At 51.9% G+C, this 17,935-nt stretch overlaps 1 protein-coding gene across 3 annotated transcripts in view; it reads left to right on the forward strand.

Moving 5' to 3' along the window:
* Nucleotides 1–17,935, forward strand: part of LOC139365275 (protein CLEC16A-like) — an 84,113-nt gene that overhangs the window by 29,516 nt on the left and 36,662 nt on the right. For 2 of the 3 annotated variants that reach the window (XM_071102784.1, XM_071102786.1), the window contains exons 11-15: nucleotides 5,496–5,610; nucleotides 8,599–8,699; nucleotides 9,920–10,039; nucleotides 10,315–10,439; nucleotides 17,896–17,935. The exon at nucleotides 17,896–17,935 is cut by the window's right edge and continues 5 nt beyond it. In XM_071102784.1, the coding sequence (XP_070958885.1) occupies nucleotides 5,496–5,610; nucleotides 8,599–8,699; nucleotides 9,920–10,039; nucleotides 10,315–10,439; nucleotides 17,896–17,935 (501 nt within the window). The remainder of the gene's footprint in view (nucleotides 1–5,495; nucleotides 5,611–8,598; nucleotides 8,700–9,919; nucleotides 10,040–10,314; nucleotides 10,440–17,895) is intronic. The other variant, XM_071102785.1, reaches the window with a different exon arrangement.

Consider the following 17,935-nt stretch of genomic DNA (forward strand, 5'->3'; position numbering starts at 1 on the left):
GGTGTAATAACAGGCTGTGTGTTCTAGTGTAATAACAGGCTGTGTGTTCTAGTGTAATAATAGGCTGTGTGTTCTAGTGTAATAACAGGCTGTGTGTAATATCAGGCTGTGTGTTCTGGTGTAAAACAGGCTGTGTGTAATAACAGGCTGTATGTTCTGGTGTAATAACAGGCTGTGTGTTCTAGTGTAATATCAAGCTGTGTGTTCTAGTGTAATAACAGGCTGTGTGTAATATCAGGCTGTGTGTTCTGGTGTAATAACAGGCTGTGTGTAATAACAGGCTGTGTGTTCTGCTGAGGGCATGGTTCATTATACTGAATGAGACAGATTGGTGAGGGTGTGTAGTGTACAAGGCAATATAAAAACAGACAATGTAGCTGTACAATTCAAAATCTCAGCTCTAGGAGGTTGTGTGTGTTCTGGTGTAATATCAGGCTGTGTGTTCTGGTGTAATATCAGGCTGTGTGTTCTGGTGTAATAACAGGCTGTGTGTTCTGGTGTAATAACAGGCTGTGTGTTCTGGTGTAATAACAGGCTGTGTGTTCTGGTGTAATAACAGGCTGTGTGTTTTGGTGTAATAACAGGCTGTGTGTTCTGGTGTAATATCAGGCTGTGTGTAATAACAGGCTGTGTGTTCTAGTGTAATAACAGGCTGTGTGTTCTAGTGTAATAACAGGCTGTGTCTTCTGGTGTAATAACAGGCTGTGTGTTCTGGTGTAATAACAGGCTGTGTGTTCTGGTGTAATAGCAGGCTGTGTGTTCTAGTGTAATAACAGGCTGTGTGTTCTGGTGTAATAACAGGCTGTGTGTTCTGGTGTAATAACAGGCTGTGTGTAATATCAGGCTGTGTGTTCTAGTGTAATAACAGGCTGTGTGTTCTGGTGTAATATCAGGCTGTCTGTTCTGGTGTAATATCAGGCTGTGTGTTCTAGTGTAATAACAGGCTGTGTGTTCTGGTGTAATAACAGGCTGTTTGTAATATCAGGCTGTGTGTTCTAGTGTAGAACAGGCTGTGTGTTATATCAGGCTGTGTGTTCTAGTGTAATAACAGGCTGTGTGTTCTAGTGTAATAACAGGCTGTGTGTTCTGGTGTAATAACAGGCTGTGTGTTCTAGTGTAATAACAGGCTGTGTGTTCTAGTGTAATAACAGGCTGTGTGTTATAGTGTAATAACAGGCTGTGTGTAATATCAGGCTGTGTGTTCTGGTGTAATAACAGGCTGTGTGTAATAACAGGCTGTATGTTCTGGTGTAATAACAGGCTGTGTGTTCTAGTGTAATATCAAGCTGTGTGTTCTAGTGTAATAACAGGCTGTGTGTAACATCAGGCTGTGTGTTCTGGTGTAATAACAGGCTGTGTGTAATAACAGGCTGTGTGTTCTGGTGTAATAACAGGCTGTGTGTTCTGGTGTAATATCAGGCTGTGTGTTCTGGTGTAATATCAGGCTGTGTGTTCTGGTGTAATAACAGGCTGTGTGTTCTGGTGTAATAACAGGCTGTGTGTTCTGGTGTAATAACAGGCTGTGTGTTCTGGTGTAATAACAGGCTGTGTGTTTTGGTGTAATAACAGGCTGTGTGTTCTGGTGTAATATCAGGCTGTGTGTAATAACAGGCTGTGTGTTCTAGTGTAATATCAGGCTGTGTGTTCTGGTGTAATAACAGGCTGTGTGTTCTGGTGTAATAACAGGCTGTGTGTTCTGGTGTAATAACAGGCTGTGTGTTCTAGTGTAATAACAGGCTGTGTGTTCTAGTGTAATAACAGGCTGTGTGTTCTAGTGTAATATCAGGCTGTGTGTTCTAGTGTAATAACAGGCTGTGTGTTCTAGTGTAATAACAGGCTGTGTGTAATAACAGGCTGTGTGTTCTGGTGTAATAACAGGCTGTGTGTTCTAGTGTAATAACAGGCTGTGTGTAATATCAGGCTGTGTGTTCTAGTGTAATAACATGCTGTGTGTTCTAGTGTAATATCAGGCTGTGTGTTCTAGTGTAATAACAGGCTGTGTGTAATAACAGGATGTGTGTTCTGGTGTAATAACAGGCTGTGTGTTCTAGTGTAATATCAGGCTGTGTGTTCTAGTGTAATAACAGGCTGTGTGTAATAACAGGCTGTGTGTTCTGGTGTAATAACAGGCTGTGTGTTCTAGTGTAATAACAGGCTGTGTGTTCTAGTGTAATAACAGGCTGTGTGTAATATCAGGCTGTGTGTTCTAGTGTAATAACAGGCTGTGTGTTCTTGTGTAATAACAGGCTGTGTGTTCTGGTGTAATAACAGGCTGTGTGTTCTGGTGTAATAACAGGCTGTGTGTAATATCAGGCTGTGTGTTCTAGTGTAATAACATGCTGTGTGTTCTAGTGTAATATCAGGCTGTGTGTTCTAGTGTAATAACAGGCTGTGTGTAATAACAGGATGTGTGTTCTGGTGTAATAACAGGCTGTGTGTTCTAGTGTAATAACAGGCTGTGTGTTCTAGTGTAATAACAGGCTGTGTGTAATATCAGGCTGTGTGTTCTAGTGTAATAACAGGCTGTGCGTTCTAGTGTAATAACAGGCTGTGTGTTCTGGTGTAATAACAGGCTGTGTGTTCTGGTGTAATAACAGGCTGTGTGTAATATCAGGCTGTGTGTTCTAGTGTAATAACATGCTGTGTGTTCTAGTGTAATATCAGGCTGTGTGTTCTAGTGTAATAACAGGCTGTGTGTAATAACAGGATGTGTGTTCTGGTGTAATAACAGGCTGTGTGTTCTAGTGTAATAACAGGCTGTGTGTTCTAGTGTAATAACAGGCTGTGTGTTCTAGTGTAATATCAGGCTGTGTGTTCTAGTGTAATAACAGGCTGTGTGTAATAACAGGCTGTGTGTTCTGGTGTAATAACAGGCTGTGTGTTCTAGTGTAATAACAGGCTGTGTGTTCTAGTGTAATAACAGGCTGTGTGTAATATCAGGCTGTGTGTTCTAGTGTAATAACAGGCTGTGTGTTCTAGTGTAATAACAGGCTGTGTGTTCTGGTGTAATAACAGGCTGTGTGTTCTGGTGTAATAACAGGCTGTGTGTTCTAGTGTAATAACAGGCTGTGTGTAATATCAGGCTGTGTGTTCTAGTGTAATAACAGGCTGTGTGTTCTAGTGTAATAACAGGCTGTGTGTTCTGGTGTAATAACAGGCTGTGTGTTCTAGTGTAATAACAGGCTGTGTGTTCTAGTGTAATAACAGGCTGTGTGTTCTAGTGTAATATCAGGCTGTGTGTTCTAGTGTAATAACAGGTTGTGTGTAATAACAGGCTGTGTTCTGGTGTAATAACAGGCTGTGTGTTCTAGTGTAATAACAGGCTGTGTGTTCTAGTGTAATAACAGGCTGTGTTTTCTAGTGTAATAACAGGCTGTGTGTAATATCAGGCTGTGTGTTCTAGTGTAATAACAGGCTGTGTGTTCTAGTGTAATATCAGGCTGTGTGTAATATCAGGCTGTGTGTTCTAGTGTAATAACAGGCTGTGTGTTCTAGTGTAATAACAGGCTGTGTGTAATAACAGGCTGTGTGTTCTGGTGTAATAACAGGCTGTGTGTTCTAGTGTAATAACAGGCTGTGTGTAATAACAGGCTGTGTGTTCTAGTGTAATAACAGGCTGTGTGTTCTGGTGTAATAACAGGCTGTGTGTTCTAGTGTAATAACAGGCTGTGTGTAATAACAGGCTGTGTGTTCTAGTGTAATAACAGGCTGTGTGTTCTGGTGTAATAACAGGCTGTGTGTTCTAGTGTAATAACAGGCTGTGTGTTCTGGTGTAATAACAGGCTGTGTGTTCTAGTGTAATAACAGGCTGTGTGTAATAACAGGCTGTGTGTTCTGGTGTAATAACAGGCTGTGTGTTCTGGTGTAATAACAGGCTGTGTGTTCTGGTGTAATATCAGGCTGTGTGTTCTGGTGTAATATCAGGCTGTGTGTTCTGGTGTAATAACAGGCTGTGTGTTCTGGTGTAATAACAGGCTGTGTGTTTTGGTGTAATAACAGGCTGTGTGTTCTGGTGTAATATCAGGCTGTGTGTAATAACAGGCTGTGTGTTCTAGTGTAATAACAGGCTGTGTGTTCTAGTGTAATAACAGGCTGTGTGTTCTAGTGTAATAACAGGCTGTGTCTTCTGGTGTAATAACAGGCTGTGTGTTCTGGTGTAATAACAGGCTGTGTGTAATATCAGGCTGTGTGTTCTAGTGTAATATCAGGCTGTGTGTTCTGGTGTAATATCAGGCTGTGTGTTCTGGTGTAATAACAGGCTGTGTGTTCTGGTGTAATAACAGGCTGTGTGTTCTGGTGTAATAACAGGCTGTGTGTTCTGGTGTAATAACAGGCTGTGTGTTTTGGTGTAATAACAGGCTGTGTGTTCTGGTGTAATAACAGGCTGTGTGTTCTGGTGTAATATCAGGCTGTGTGTTCTAGTGTAATAACAGGCTGTGTGTTCTGGTGTAATAACAGGCTGTGTGTTCTGGTATAATAACAGGCTGTGTGTTCTGGTGTAATATCAGGCTGTGTGTTCTGGTGTAATAACAGGCTGTGTGTTCTGGTGTAATATCAGGCTGTGTGTTCTAGTGTAATAACAGGCTGTGTGTTCTGGTGTAATATCAGGCTGTGTGTTCTGGTGTAATAACAGGCTGTGTGTTCTGGTATAATATCAGGCTGTGTGTTCTAGTGTAATAACAGGCTGTGTGTTCTGGTGTAATAACAGGCTGTGTGTTCTGGTATAATAACAGGCTGTGTGTTCTGGTGTAATAACAGGCTGTGTGTTCTGGTGTAATAACAGGCTGTGTGTTCTGGTGTAATAACAGGCTGTGTGTTCTAGTGTAATAACAGGCTGTGTGTTCTGGTGTAATAACAGGCTGTGTGTTCTGGTGTAATAACAGGCTGTGTGTTCTGGTATAATAACAGGCTGTGTGTTCTGGTGTAATAACAGGCTGTGTGTAATATCAGGCTGTGTGTTCTAGTGTAATATCAGGCTGTGTGTTCTAGTGTAATAACAGGCTGTGTGTTCTGGTGTAATATCAGGCTGTCTGTTCTGGTGTAATATCAGGCTGTGTGTAATAACAGGCTGTGTGTTCTAGTGTAATATCAGGCTGTGTGTTCTGGTGTAATAACAGGCTGTGTGTTCTGGTGTAATAACAGGCTGTGTGTTCTGGTATAATAACAGGCTGTGTGTTCTGGTGTAATAACAGGCTGTGTGTAATATCAGGCTGTGTGTTCTAGTGTAATAACAGGCTGTGTGTTCTGGTGTAATATCAGGCTGTCTGTTCTGGTGTAATATCAGGCTGTGTGTTCTAGTGTAATAACAGGCTGTGTGTTCTGGTGTAATATCAGGCTGTTTGTTCTAGTGTAGAACAGGCTGTGTGTAATATCAGGCTGTGTGTTCTAGTGTAGAACAGGCTGTGTGTAATATCAGGCTGTGTGTTCTAGTGTAGAACAGGCTGTGTGTTCTGGTGTAGAACAGGCTGTGTGTAATAACAGGCTGTGTGTTCCAGAGATAGAGATGGTGGTGATGGACAAGGGGAAGGAGACGTCGTCGTCGTCGTCGACGGAACAGAATATCACCGATGAGGAGAAGACTGCTGCCGCTGCTCGCACACAGAGGAAGAGGTACACACACACACACACCCACACACACACACACTACAGACACACACTACACACACACACATACACTACACACACACACTACACACCTACACACACACACACACACACACTACAGACACACACACTACAGACACACACACTACAGACACACACACTACACACACACACACACACTACAGACACACACACTACATACACACACACACACACACACTACACACACACACACACACACACACACACACACACACACACACACACACACACTGAAGCCCATACATTCTCTTATGGTCATAAGATACGAATTGAAGAGGAAGACAAATCAGTTTCACATCTGTTGGTTGACTGGTCTTCACTGGAAGGAGCTCCTGCTGTATGTGGGTTCAGTGGAACCATCAACTAATCCACTGGAAGGAGCTCCTGCTGTATGTGGATTCAGGGGGGTGGAAAGGTAGGGAGGGGGTGGTTCAGTTTCACATCTGTTGGTTGACTGGTCTTCACTGGAAGGAGCTCCTGCTGTATGTGGGTTCAGTGGAATCATCAACTCATCAATCACTGTCAACTGACGCACCTCCATTTGCTTGGAAATATTCTATCTCTGTCCTGATCAAAATACACTGTTTAGTTTTCTTTGGAAGTCGGTTTTCTGGGTGAATAATTATCCCTCCCTCTCTCTCCTGTCTCTCCTGTCTCTCTCTCCTCTCTCTCTCTCCCTGTCTCTCTCTCCTCTCTCTCCCTCTCCGTGTCTCTCTCTCTCTCCCTGTCTCTCTCTCTCTCCCTGTCTCTCTCTCTCTCCCGGTCTCTCTCTCTCTCCCGGTCTCTCTCTCTCTCCCGGTCTCTCTCTCTCTCCCGGTCTCTCTCTCTCTCCCGGTCTCTCTCTCTCTCCCTGTCTCTCTCTCTTTCCCTGTCTCTCTCTCTCTCCCGGTCTCTCTCTCTCTCCCGGTCTCTCTCTCTCTCCCTGTCTCTCTCTCTCTCCCTGTCTCTCTCTCTCCCTGTCTCTCTCTTTCTCTCCCTCTCCATGTCTCTCTCTCCCTGTCTCTCTCTCTACCTGTCTCTCTCTCTCTCTCTCTCTCCCTGTCTCTCTCTCTCTCTCTCTCTCCCTGTCTCTCTCTCCCTCTCCATGTCTCTCTCTCCCTGTCTCTCTCTCTCCCTGTCTCTCTCTCTCTCTCTCCCTGTCTCTCTCTCTCTCCCGGTCTCTCTCTCTCTCCCGGTCTCTCTCTCTCTCCCTGTCTCTCTCTCCCTCCCTGTCTCTCTCTCTCTCCCTGTCTCTCTCTCTCTCCCTGTCTCTCTCTCTCTCCCTGTCTCTCTCTCTCTCCCTGTCTCTCTCTCTCCCTGTCTCTCTCTCTCCCTGTCTCTCTCTCCCTGTCTCTCTCTCTCCCTGTCTCTCTCTCCCTGTCTCTCTCTCCCTGTCTCTCTCTCTCCCTGTCTCTCTCTCTCTCCCTGTCTCTCTCTCTCTCCCTGTCTCTCTCTCTCTCCCTGTCTCTCTCTCTCTCCCTGTCTCTCTCTCTCTCCCTGTCTCTCTCTCTCCCTGTCTCTCTCTCTCCCTGTCTCTCTCTCTCTCTCCCTGTCTCTCTCTCTCTCTCCCTGTCTCTCTCCCTGTCTCTGTCTCCTCTCTCTGTCTCTTCCTGTCTCTCTCCCTGTCTCTCTCTCTCTCTCCCTGTCTCTCTCCCTGTCTCTCTCCCTGTCTCTCTCCCTGTCTCTCTCCCTGTCTCTCTCCCTGTCTCTCTCCCTGTCTCTCTCCCTGTCTCTCTCCCTGTCTCTCTCCCTGTCTCTCTCCCTCCCTGTCTCTCTCCCTCCCTGTCTCTCTCCCTCCCTGTCTCTCTCCCTCCCTGTCTCTCTCCCTCCCTGTCTCTCTCCCTCCCTGTCTCTCTCCCTCCCTGTCTCTCTCCCTCCCTGTCTCTCTCCCTCCCTGTCTCTCTCCCTCCCTGTCTCTCTCCCTCCCTGTCTCTCTCTCTCCCTGTCTCTCTCTCTCTCCCTGTCTCTCTCTCTCTCCCTGTCTCTCTCTCTCTCCCTGTCTCTGTCTCTCTCTCTGTCTCTGTCTCTCGCTCTGTCTCTCCCTGTCTCTGTCTCTCTCTCTCTCTCTCTCCCTGTCTCTCTCTCTCTTTCTCTCTCCCTGTCTCTGTCTCTCTCTCTCTCTCTCTCCCTGTCTCTCTCTCTCTCTCTCCCTGTCTCTCTCTCTCTCTCTCACTGTCTCTCTCCCTGTCTCTCTCCCTGTCTCTCTCTCTGTCTCTCTCCCTGTCTCTCTCCCTGTCTCTGTCTCCTCTCTCTGTCTCTTCCTGTCTCTCTCTCTCCCTGTCTCTCTCTCTCCCTGTCTCTCTCTCTCTCTCCCTGTCTCTCTCCCTGTCTCTCTCCCTGTCTCTCTCCCTGTCTCTCTCCCTCCCTGTCTCTCTCCCTCCCTGTCTCTCTCCCTCCCTGTCTCTCTCCCTCCCTGTCTCTCTCCCTCCCTGTCTCTCTCCCTCCCTGTCTCTCTCCCTCCCTGTCTCTCTCCCTCCCTGTCTCTCTCCCTCCCTGTCTCTCTCCCTCCCTGTCTCTCTCCCTCCCTGTCTCTCTCCCTCCCTGTCTCTCTCTCTCCCTGTCTCTCTCTCTCCCTGTCTCTTTCTCCCTGTCTCTCTCTCTCCCTGTCTCTGTCTCTCTCTCTGTCTCTGTCTCTCGCTCTGTCTCTCCCTGTCTCTGTCTCTCTCTCTCTCTCTCTCCCTGTCTCTCTCTCTCTTTCTCTCTCTCCCTGTCTCTCTCTCTCTTTCTCTCTCCCTGTCTCTCTCTCTCTCTCTCTCTCTCTCTCTCTCTCTCCTCATCCTCATTGCCAAAGCAAGTGAGGTAGATAATATACAAAAGTGAAATAAACAATAAAAATTAACAGTAACATTATACATACAGAAGTTTCAAAACAATAAAGAAATAACAAATGTCATATTGTGTGTATATATATATATATACAGTGTTGTAACAAATGGTTAAAGTCTGTCTCCTGTCTGTCTCTCTCTCCTCCAGACCGTTCCTAGACATGGTGTACAGTGCTCTAGATTGTAGTGAAGACGATTACCATGCTCTGTTTGTCCTCTGTCTCCTCTACGCTGTGTCACACAGCAAAGGTGAGAGGAGCATCTACACCATCTGTTCTGTTCAACAATAGATGAGTTAGCTCTGGTAGGTTAGCACCGGTAGGTTAGCTCCGGTAGGTTAGCTCTGGTAGGTTAGCTCTGGTAGGTTAGCACCGGTAGGTTAGCTCCGGTAGGTTAGCTCTGGTAGGTTAGCACCGGTAGGTTAGCACCGGTAGGTTAGCTCCGGTAGATTAGCTCCGGTAGATTAGCTCCGGTAGGTTAGCTCCGGTAGGTTGGCTCCGGTAGGTTAGCTCCGGTAGGTTGGCTCCGGTGGGTTAGCTCCGGTAGGCTAGCTCCGGTAGGTTAGCTCCGGTAGGCTAGCTCCTGTAGGTTAGCTCCGGTGGGTTAGCTCCGGTAGGTTAGCTCCGGTAGGCTAGCTCCTGTAGGTTAGCTCCGGTGGGTTAGCTCCGGTAGGTTAGCTCCGGTAGATTAGTGGATCATGATGTTCTGTAGAGATGTTCAGATAACAGACTAGTGGATCATGATGTTCTGTAGAGACGTTCAGATAACAGACTAGTGGATCATGATGTTCTGTAGAGACGTTCAGATAACAGACTAGTGGATCATGATGTTCTGTAGAGACGTTCAGATAACAGACTAGTGGATCATGATGTTCTGTAGAGACGTTCAGATAACAGACTAGTGGATCATGATGTTCTGTAGAGACGTTCAGATAACAGACTAGTGGATCATGATGTTCTGTAGAGACGTTCAGATAACAGACTAGTGGATCATGATGTTCTGTAGAGACGTTCAGATAACAGACTAGTGGATCATGATGTTCTGTAGAGACGTTCAGATAACAGACTAGTGGATCATGATGTTCTGTAGAGACGTTCAGATAACAGACTAGTGGATCATGATGTTCTGTAGAGACGTTCAGATAACAGACTAGTGGATCATGATGTTCTGTAGAGACGTTCAGATAACAGACTAGTGGATCATGATGTTCTGTAGAGACGTTCAGATAACAGACTAGTGGATCATGATGTTCTGTAGAGACGTTCAGATAACAGACTAGTGGATCATGATGTTCTGTAGAGACGTTCAGATAACAGACTAGTGGATCATGATGTTCTGTAGAGACGTTCAGATAACAGACTAGTGGATCATGATGTTCTGTAGAGACGTTCAGATAACAGACTAGTGGATCATGATGTTCTGTAGAGACGTTCAGATAACAGACTAGTGGATTGTTTGTGTTTGTTCAGGGATCAACCGTGAGTTGTTGGAGAGGCTGCAGTTACCAGTCCCAGACCAGGAGAGGAGCTGTTACAGCCAGGTGTTGGTGGAGAGACTCATACGAGTGATGAACGTGGCCGCACAACCAGGTAACACACACACACACACACTATCACACACACACACACTATCACACACACTATCACACACACTATCACACACACACTATCACACACACTATCACACACACACACACACACACACACACTATCACACACACACACATTATCACACACACACACATTATCACACACACACACACACACACATTATCACACACACATTATTACACACACACACACATGACCGCACGCACCCACAAACCACCTAACGTGTGTGTGTGTGTGTGTGTGTGTGTGTTTAGATGGTAAGGTACGTCTGGCTACTCTGGAGCTGAGCTGTCTGCTGTTGAAACGGTCCGTCCTCTCCTCCTCCTCCTCCTCTCCTGCTCACTGCATCATCAAGGACGTACACCTGGCCTGTCTAGAGGTGAGTCCCTCCCCCCTTTGGTCCTGACACCCAGGCCTCCTCTCTCTCTGGTCCCCAGCCCTCCTCTCTCTCTCTGGTCCCCAGCCCTCCTCTCTCTCTCTGGTCCCCAGCCCTCCTCTCTCTCTCTCTGGTCCCCAGCCCTCCTCTCTCTCTTTCTGGTCCCCAGCCCTCCTCTCTCTCTCTCTCTGGTCCCCAGCCCTCCTCTCTCTCTCTCTGGTCCCCAGCCCTCCTCTCTCTCTCTCTGGTCCCCAGCCCTCCTCTCTCTCTCTGGTCCCCAGCCCTCCTCTCTCTCTCTCTGGTCCCCAGCCCTCCTCTCTCTCTCTCTGGTCCCCAGCCCTCGTCTCTCTCTCTCTGGTCCCCAGCCCTCCTCTCTCTCTCTCTGGTCCCCAGCCCTCCTCTCTCTCTCTGGTCCCCAGCCCTCCTCTCTCTCTCTAGTCCCCAGCCCTCCTCTCTCTCTCTCTGGTCCCCAGCCCTCCTCTCTCTCTCTGGTCCCCAGCCCTCCTCTCTCTCTCTGGTCCCCAGCCCTCCTCTCTCTCTCTGGTCCCCAGCCCTCCTCTCTCTCTCTCTGGTCCCCAGCCCTCCTCTCTCTGGTCCCCAGCCCTCCTCTCTCTCTGGTCCCCAGCCCTCCTCTCTCTCTGGTCCCCAGCCCTCCTCTCTCTCTGGTCCCCAGGCCTCCTCTCTCTCTGGTCCCCAGGCCTCCTCTCTCTCTCTCTGGTCCCCAGCCCTCCTCTCTCTCTCTCTGGTCCCCAGCCCTCCTCTCTCTCTGGTCCCCAGCCCTCCTCTCTCTCTCTGGTCCCCATCCCTCTCTCTCTCTCTCTCTCTGGTCCCCAGCCCTCCTCTCTCTCTCTGGTCCCCAGGCCTCCTCTCTCTCTCTGGTCCCCAGCCCTCCTCTCTCTCTCTCTGGTCCCCAGCCCTCCTCTCTCTCTCTCTCTGGTCCCTAGCCCTCCCCCCTTTGGTCCTGACACCCAGGCCTCCTCTCTCTCTGGTCCCCAGCCCTCCTCTCTCTCTCTCTGGTCCCCAGCCCTCCTCTCTCTCTCTGGTCCCCAGCCCTCCTCTCTCTCTCTGGTCCCCAGCCCTCCTCTCTCTCTCTCTGGTCCCCAGCCCTCCTCTCTCTGGTCCCCAGCCCTCCTCTCTCTCTGGTCCCCAGGCCTCCTCTCTCTCTGGTCCCCAGCCCTCCTCTCTCTCTCTCTCTGGTCCCTAGCCCTCCCCCCTTTGGTCCTGACACCCAGGCCTCCTCTCTCTCTGGTTCCCAGGCCTCCTCTCTCTCTGGTTCCCAGGCCTCCTCTCTCTCTCTGGTCCCCAGGCCTCCTCTCTCTCTCTGGTCCCCAGCCCTCCTCTCTCTCTCTGGTCCCCAGCCCTCCTCTCTCTCTCTGGTCCCCAGCCCTCCTCTCTCTCTCTGGTCCCCAGCCCTCCTCTCTCTCTCTGGTCCCCATCCCTCCTCTCTCTCTCTGGTCCCCAGCCCTCCTCTCTCTCTCTGGTCCCCAGTCCTCCTCTCTCTCTCTGGTCCCCAGCCCTCCTCCTCTCTCTGGTCCCCAGTCCTCCTCTCTCTCTCTGGTCCCCAGTCCTCCTCTCTCTCTGGTCCACTGTCCTCCTCTCTCTCTGGTCCACAGTCCTCCTTTCTCTCTGGTCCACAGTCCTCCTTTCTCTCTGGTCCCCAGCCCTCCTCTCTCTCTGGTCCCCAGCCCTCCTCTCTCTCTGGTCCCCAGCCCTCCTCTCTCTCTCCGGTCCCCAGCCCTCCTCTCTCTCTCTGGTCCCCAGCCCTCCTCTCTCTCTCTGGTCCCCAGCCCTCCTCTCTCTCTCTGGTCCCCAGCCCTCCTCTCTCTCTCTGGTCCCCAGCCCTCCTCTCTCTCTCTGGTCCCCAGCCCTCCTCTCTCTCTCTGGTCCCCAGCCCTCCTCCTCTCTCTAGTCCCCAGCTCTCCTCCTCTCTCTGGTCCCCTGTCCTCCTCTCTCTCTCTGATCAGCAGTCCTCCTCTTTCTGTCTGGTCCCCAGCCCTCCTCTCTCTCTCTCTGGTCCCCAGCCCTCCTCTCTCTCTCTCTGGTCCCCAGCCCTCCTCTCTCTCTCTCTGGTCCCCAGCCCTCCTCTCTCTCTCTCTCTGGTCCCCAGCCCTCCTCTCTCTCTGGTCCCCAGCCCTCCTCTCTCTCTGGTCCCCAGCCCTCCTCTCTCTCTCTCTGGTCCCCAGCCCTCCTCTCTCTCTCTCTGGTCCCCAGCCCTCCTCTCTCTCTCTCTGGTCCCCAGCCCTCCTCTCTCTCTCTCTCTGGTCCCCAGCCCTCCTCTCTCTCTGGTCCCCAGCCCTCCTCTCTCTCTCTCTGGTCCCCAGCCCTCCTCTCTCTCTCTCTGGTCCCCAGCCCTCCTCTCTCTCTCTCTGGTCCCCAGCCCTCCTCTGTCACTCTCTGGTCCCCAGCCCTCCTCTCTCTCTCTCTGGTCCCCAGCCCTCCTCTCTCTCTCTGGTCCCCAGCCCTCCTCTCTCTCTCTCTGGTCCCCAACCCTCCTCTCTCTCTCTGGTCCCCAGCCCTCCTCTCTCTCTCTGGTCCCCAGCCCTCCTCTCTCTCTCTCTGGTCCCCAACCCTCCTCTCTCTCTCTGGTCCCCAGCCCTCCTCTCTCTCTCTCTGGTCCCCAGCCCTCCTCTCTCTCTCTCTGGTCCCCAGCCCTCCTCTCTCTCTCTGGTCCCCAGCCCTCCTCCTCTCTCTGGTCCCCAGTCCTCCTCTCTCTCTCTGGTCCCCAGTCCTCCTCTCTCTCTCTGGTCCCCAGCCCTCCTCCTCTCTCTGGTCCCCAGTCCTCCTTTCTCTCTGGTCCCCAGCCCTCCTCTCTCTCTGGTCCCCAGCCCTCCTCTCTCTCTGGTCCCCAGCCCTCCTCTCTCTCTGGTCCCCAGCCCTCCCCTCTCTCTCTCTGGTCCCCAGCCCTCCTCTCTCTCTCTCTGGTCCCCAGCCCTCCTCTCTCTCTCTCTGGTCCCCAGCCCTCCTCTCTCACTCTCTGGTCCCCAGCCCTCCTCTCTCTCTCTGGTCCCCAGCCCTCCTCTCTCTCTCTCTGGTCCCCAACCCTCCTCCCTCTCTCTGGTCCCCAGCCCTCCTCTCTCTCTCTGGTCCCCAGCCCTCCTCTCTCTCTCTCTGGTCCCCAGCCCTCCTCTCTCTCTCTGGTCCCCAGCCCTCCTCTCTCTCTCTGGTCCCCAGCCCTCCTCTCTCTCTCTCTGGTCCCCAGCCCTCCTCTCTCTCTCTCTGGTCCCCAGCCCTCCTCTCTCTCTCTGGTCCCCAGCCCTCCTCCTCTCTCTGGTCCCCAGTCCTCCTCTCTCTCTCTGGTCCCCAGCCCTCCTCCTCTCTCTGGTCCCCAGTCCTCCTTTCTCTCTGGTCCCCAGCCCTCCTCTCTCTCTGGTCCCCAGCCCTCCTCTCTCTCTGGTCCCCAGCCCTCCTCTCTCTCTGGTCCCCAGCCCTCCTCTCTCTCTCTGGTCCCCAGCCCTCCTCTCTCTCTCTGGTCCCCAGCCCTCCTCTCTCTCTCTGGTCCCCAGCCCTCCTCTCTCTCTCTCTGGTCCCCAGCCCTCCTCTCTCTCTCTCTGGTCCCCAGCCCTCCTCTCTCTCTCTCTGGTCCCCAGCCCTCCTCTCTCTCTCTCTGGTCCCCAGCCCTCCTCTCTCTCTCTGGTCCCCAGCCCTCCTCTCTCTCTCTGGTCCCCAGCCCTCCTCCTCTCTCTGGTCCCCAGTCCTCCTCTCTCTCTCTGGTCCCCAGCCCTCCTCTCTCTCTCTGGTCCCCAGCCCTCCTCTCTCTCTCTGGTCCCCAGCCCTCCTCCTCTCTCTGGTCCCCAGTCCTCCTCTCTCTCTCTGGTCCCCAGCCCTCCTCTCTCTCTGGTCCCCAGCCCTCCTCTCTCTCTCTGGTCCCCAGCCCTCCGCTCTCTCTGGTCCCCAGCCCTCCTCTCTCTCTCTGGTCCCCAGCCCTCCTCTCTCTCTGGTCCCCAGCCCTCCTCTCTCTCTCTGGTCCCCAGCCCTCCTCTCTCTCTCTGGTCCCCAGCCCTCCTCTCTCTCTCTGGTCCCCAGCCCTCCTCTCTCTCTCTGGTCCCCAGCCCTCCTCTCTCTCTCTGGTCCCCAGCCCTCCTCTCTCTCTCTGGTCCCCAGCCCTCCTCTCTCTCTCTGGTCCCCAGCCCTCCTCTCTCTCTCTGGTCCCCAGCCCTCCTCCTCTCTCTAGTCCCCAGCCCTCCTCTCTCTAGTCCCCAGCCCTCCTCTCTCTAGTCCCCAGCCCTCCTCTCTCTAGTCCCCAGCCCTCCTCTCTCTCTCTCTGGTCCCCAGCCCTCCTCTCTCTCTCTCTGGTCCCCAGCCCTCCTCTCTCTCTCTCTGGTCCCCAGCCCTCCTCTCTCTCTCTCTGGTCCCCAGCCCTCCTCTCTCTCTCTCTGGTCCCCAGCCCTCCTGTCTCTCTCTCTCTGGTCCCCAGCCCTCCTCTCTCTCTCTCTGGTCCCCAGCCCTCCTCTCTCTCTCTCTGGTCCCCAGCCCTCCTCTCTCTCTCTCTCTGGTCCCCAGCCCTCCTCTCTCTCTCTCTGGTCCCCAGCCCTCCTCTCTCTCTCTCTGGTCCCCAGCCCTCCTCTCTCTCTCTCTGGTCCCCAGCCCTCCTCTCTCTCTCTCTGGTCCCCAGCCCTCCTCTCTCTCTCTCTCTGGTCCCCAGCCCTCCTCTCTCTCTCTCTCTGGTCCCCAGCCCTCCTCTCTCTCTCTCTCTGGTCCCCAGCCCTCCTCTCTCTCTCTCTCTGGTCCCCAGCCCTCCTCTCTCTCTCTCTGGTCCCCAGCCCTCCTCTCTCTCTCTCTGGTCCCCAGCCCTCCTCTCTCTCTCTCTGGTCCCCAGCCCTCCTCTCTCTCTCTCTGGTCCCCAGCCCTCCTCTCTCTCTCTCTGGTCCCCAGCCCTCCTCTCTCTCTCTCTGGTCCCCAGCCCTCCTCTCTCTCTCTCTGGTCCCCAGCCCTCCTCTCTCTCTCTCTGGTCCCCAGCCCTCCTCTCTCTCTCTCTGGTCCCCAGCCCTCCTCTCTCTCTCTCTGGTCCCCAGCCCTCCTCTCTCTCTCTCTGGTCCCCAGCCCTCCTCTCTCTCTCTCTGGTCCCCAGCCCTCCTCTCTCTCTCTCTGGTCCCCAGCCCTCCTCTCTCTCTCTCTGGTCCCCAGCCCTCCTCTCTCTCTCTCTGGTCCCCAGCCCTCCTCTCTCTCTCTCTGGTCCCCAGCCCTCCTCTCTCTCTCTCTGGTCCCCAGCCCTCCTCTCTCTCTCTCTGGTCCCCAGCCCTCCTCTCTCTCTCTCTGGTCCCCAGCCCTCCTCTCTCTCTCTCTGGTCCCCAGCCCTCCTCTCTCTCTCTCTGGTCCCCAGCCCTCCTCTCTCTCTCTCTGGTCCCCAGCCCTCCTCTCTCTCTCTCTGGTCCCCAGCCCTCCTCTCTCTCTCTCTGGTCCCCAGGCCTCCTCTCTCTCTCTGGTCCCCAGGCCTCCTCTCTCTCTCTGGTCCCCAGTCCTCCTCTCTCTCTCTCTGGTCCCCAGTCCTCCTCTCTCTCTCTCTGGTCCCCAGTCCTCCTCTCTCTCTCTCTGGTCCCCAGCCCTCCTCTCTCTCTCTCTGGTCCCCAGCCCTCCTCTCTCTCTCTCTGGTCCCCAGCTCTCCTCCTCTCTCTCTCTCTGGTCCCCAGCCCTCCTCTCTCTCTCTCTGGTCCCCAGTCCTCCTCTCTCTCTCTGGTCCCCAGCCCTCCTCTCTCTCTCTCTGGTCCCCAGCCCTCCTCTCTCTCTCTCTGGTCCCCAGCCCTCCTCTCTCTCTCTCTCTGTATAACATTGTTTTCTTTGATTCACTCACCCTTCCCTCCTCCTCCACGTATTCATCCTCCTCTTCTTCTTCTTCTTGTTAAATGAGTAATTTCATTCCAGTGTTTTCCTTTCTTGCATCACAATGGAATCTCTGGCTCTGTTCTCAAAATGAGCTGTTTGTTTTAATCGGAATTAGCAACCTTTTTAAACCAGGAATGATTGTTCATAGCAGCTCTGAATGACAACATCCAAGGAGGTGTGATGTGTGTTCTGTGTGTTGTTGAGGAGTGTGTTCAGTAGGTGTGATGTGTGTTGTTGAGGAGTGTGTTCAGGAGGTGTGATGTGTGTTGTTGAGGAGTGTGTTCAGGAGGTGTGATGTGTGTTCTGTGTGTTGTTGAGGAGTGTGTTCAGTAGGTGTGATGTGTTGTTGTTGAGGAGTGTGTTCAGGAGGTGTGATGTGTGTTGTTGAGGAGTGTGGTCAGTAGATGTGATGTGTGTTGTTGAGGAGTGTGTTCAGGAGGTGTGATGTGTGTTGTTGAGGAGTGTGTTCAGGAGGTGTGATGTGTGTTGTTGAGGAGTGTGTTCAGGAGGTGTGATGTGTGTTCTGTGTTGTTGTTGAGGAGTGTGTTCAGGAGGTGTGATGTGTGTTGTTGAGGAGTGTGTTCAGGAGGTGTGATGTGTATTCTGTGTGTTGTTGAGGAGTGTGTTCAGGAGGTGTGATGTGTGTTGTTGAGGAGTGTGTTCAGGAGGTGTTCTGTGTGTTCTGTGTTGTTGTTGAGGAGTGTGTTCAGGAGGTGTGATGTGTTGTTGAGGAGTGTGTTCAGGAGGTGTGATGTGTGTTGTTGAGGAGTGTGTTCAGGAGGTGTGATGTGTGTTCTGTGTGTTGTTGAGGAGTGTGTTCAGGAGGTGTGATGTGTGTTGTTGAGGAGTGTGTTCAGGAGGTGTGATGTGTGTTGTTGAGGAGTGTGTTCAGGAGGTGTGATGTGTGTTGTTGAGGAGTGTGTTCAGGAGGTGTGATGTGTGTTGAGGAGTGTGTTCAGGAGGTGTGATGTGTGTTCTGTGTGTTGTTGAGGAGTGTGTTCAGGAGGTGTGATGTGTGTTGTTGAGGAGTGTGTTCAGGAGGTGTGATGTGTATTCTGTGTGTTGTTGAGGAGTGTGTTCAGGAGGTGTGATGTGTATTCTGTGTGTTGTTGAGGAGTGTGTTCAGTAGGTGTGATGTGTGTTGTTGAGGAGTGTGTTCAGGAGGTGTGATGTGTGTTCTGTGTGTTGTTGAGGAGTGTGTTCAGGAGGTGTGATGTGTGTTCTGTGTTGTTGTTGAGGAGTGTGTTCAGGAGGTGTGATGTGTGTTGTTGAGGAGTGTGTTCAGTAGGTGTGATGTGTGTTGTTGAGGAGTGTGTTCAGTAGGTGTGATGTGTGTTGTTGAGGAGTGTGTTCAGTAGGTGTGATGTGTGTTCTGTGTGTTGTTGAGGAGTGTGTTCAGGAGGTGTTCTGTGTGTTGTTGAGGAGTGTGTTCAGTAGGTGTGATGTGTGTTGTTGAGGAGTGTGTTCAGGAGGTGTGATGTGTGTTGTTGAGGAGTGTGTTCAGGAGGTGTGATGTGTGTTGTTGAGGAGTGTGTTCAGGAGGTGTGATGTGTGTTGTTGAGGAGTGTGTTCAGGAGGTGTGATGTGTGTTGTTGAGGCGTGTGTTCAGGAGGTGTGATGTGTGTTCTGTGTGTTTCAGGGAGCCAGAGAAGAGAGTCTGCATCTCCTACGGCGTTTCT

The sequence above is a fragment of the Oncorhynchus clarkii genome, chromosome 13, assembly GCF_045791955.1.
Source record: "Oncorhynchus clarkii lewisi isolate Uvic-CL-2024 chromosome 13, UVic_Ocla_1.0, whole genome shotgun sequence".
Taxonomy (NCBI): domain Eukaryota; kingdom Metazoa; phylum Chordata; class Actinopteri; order Salmoniformes; family Salmonidae; genus Oncorhynchus; species Oncorhynchus clarkii.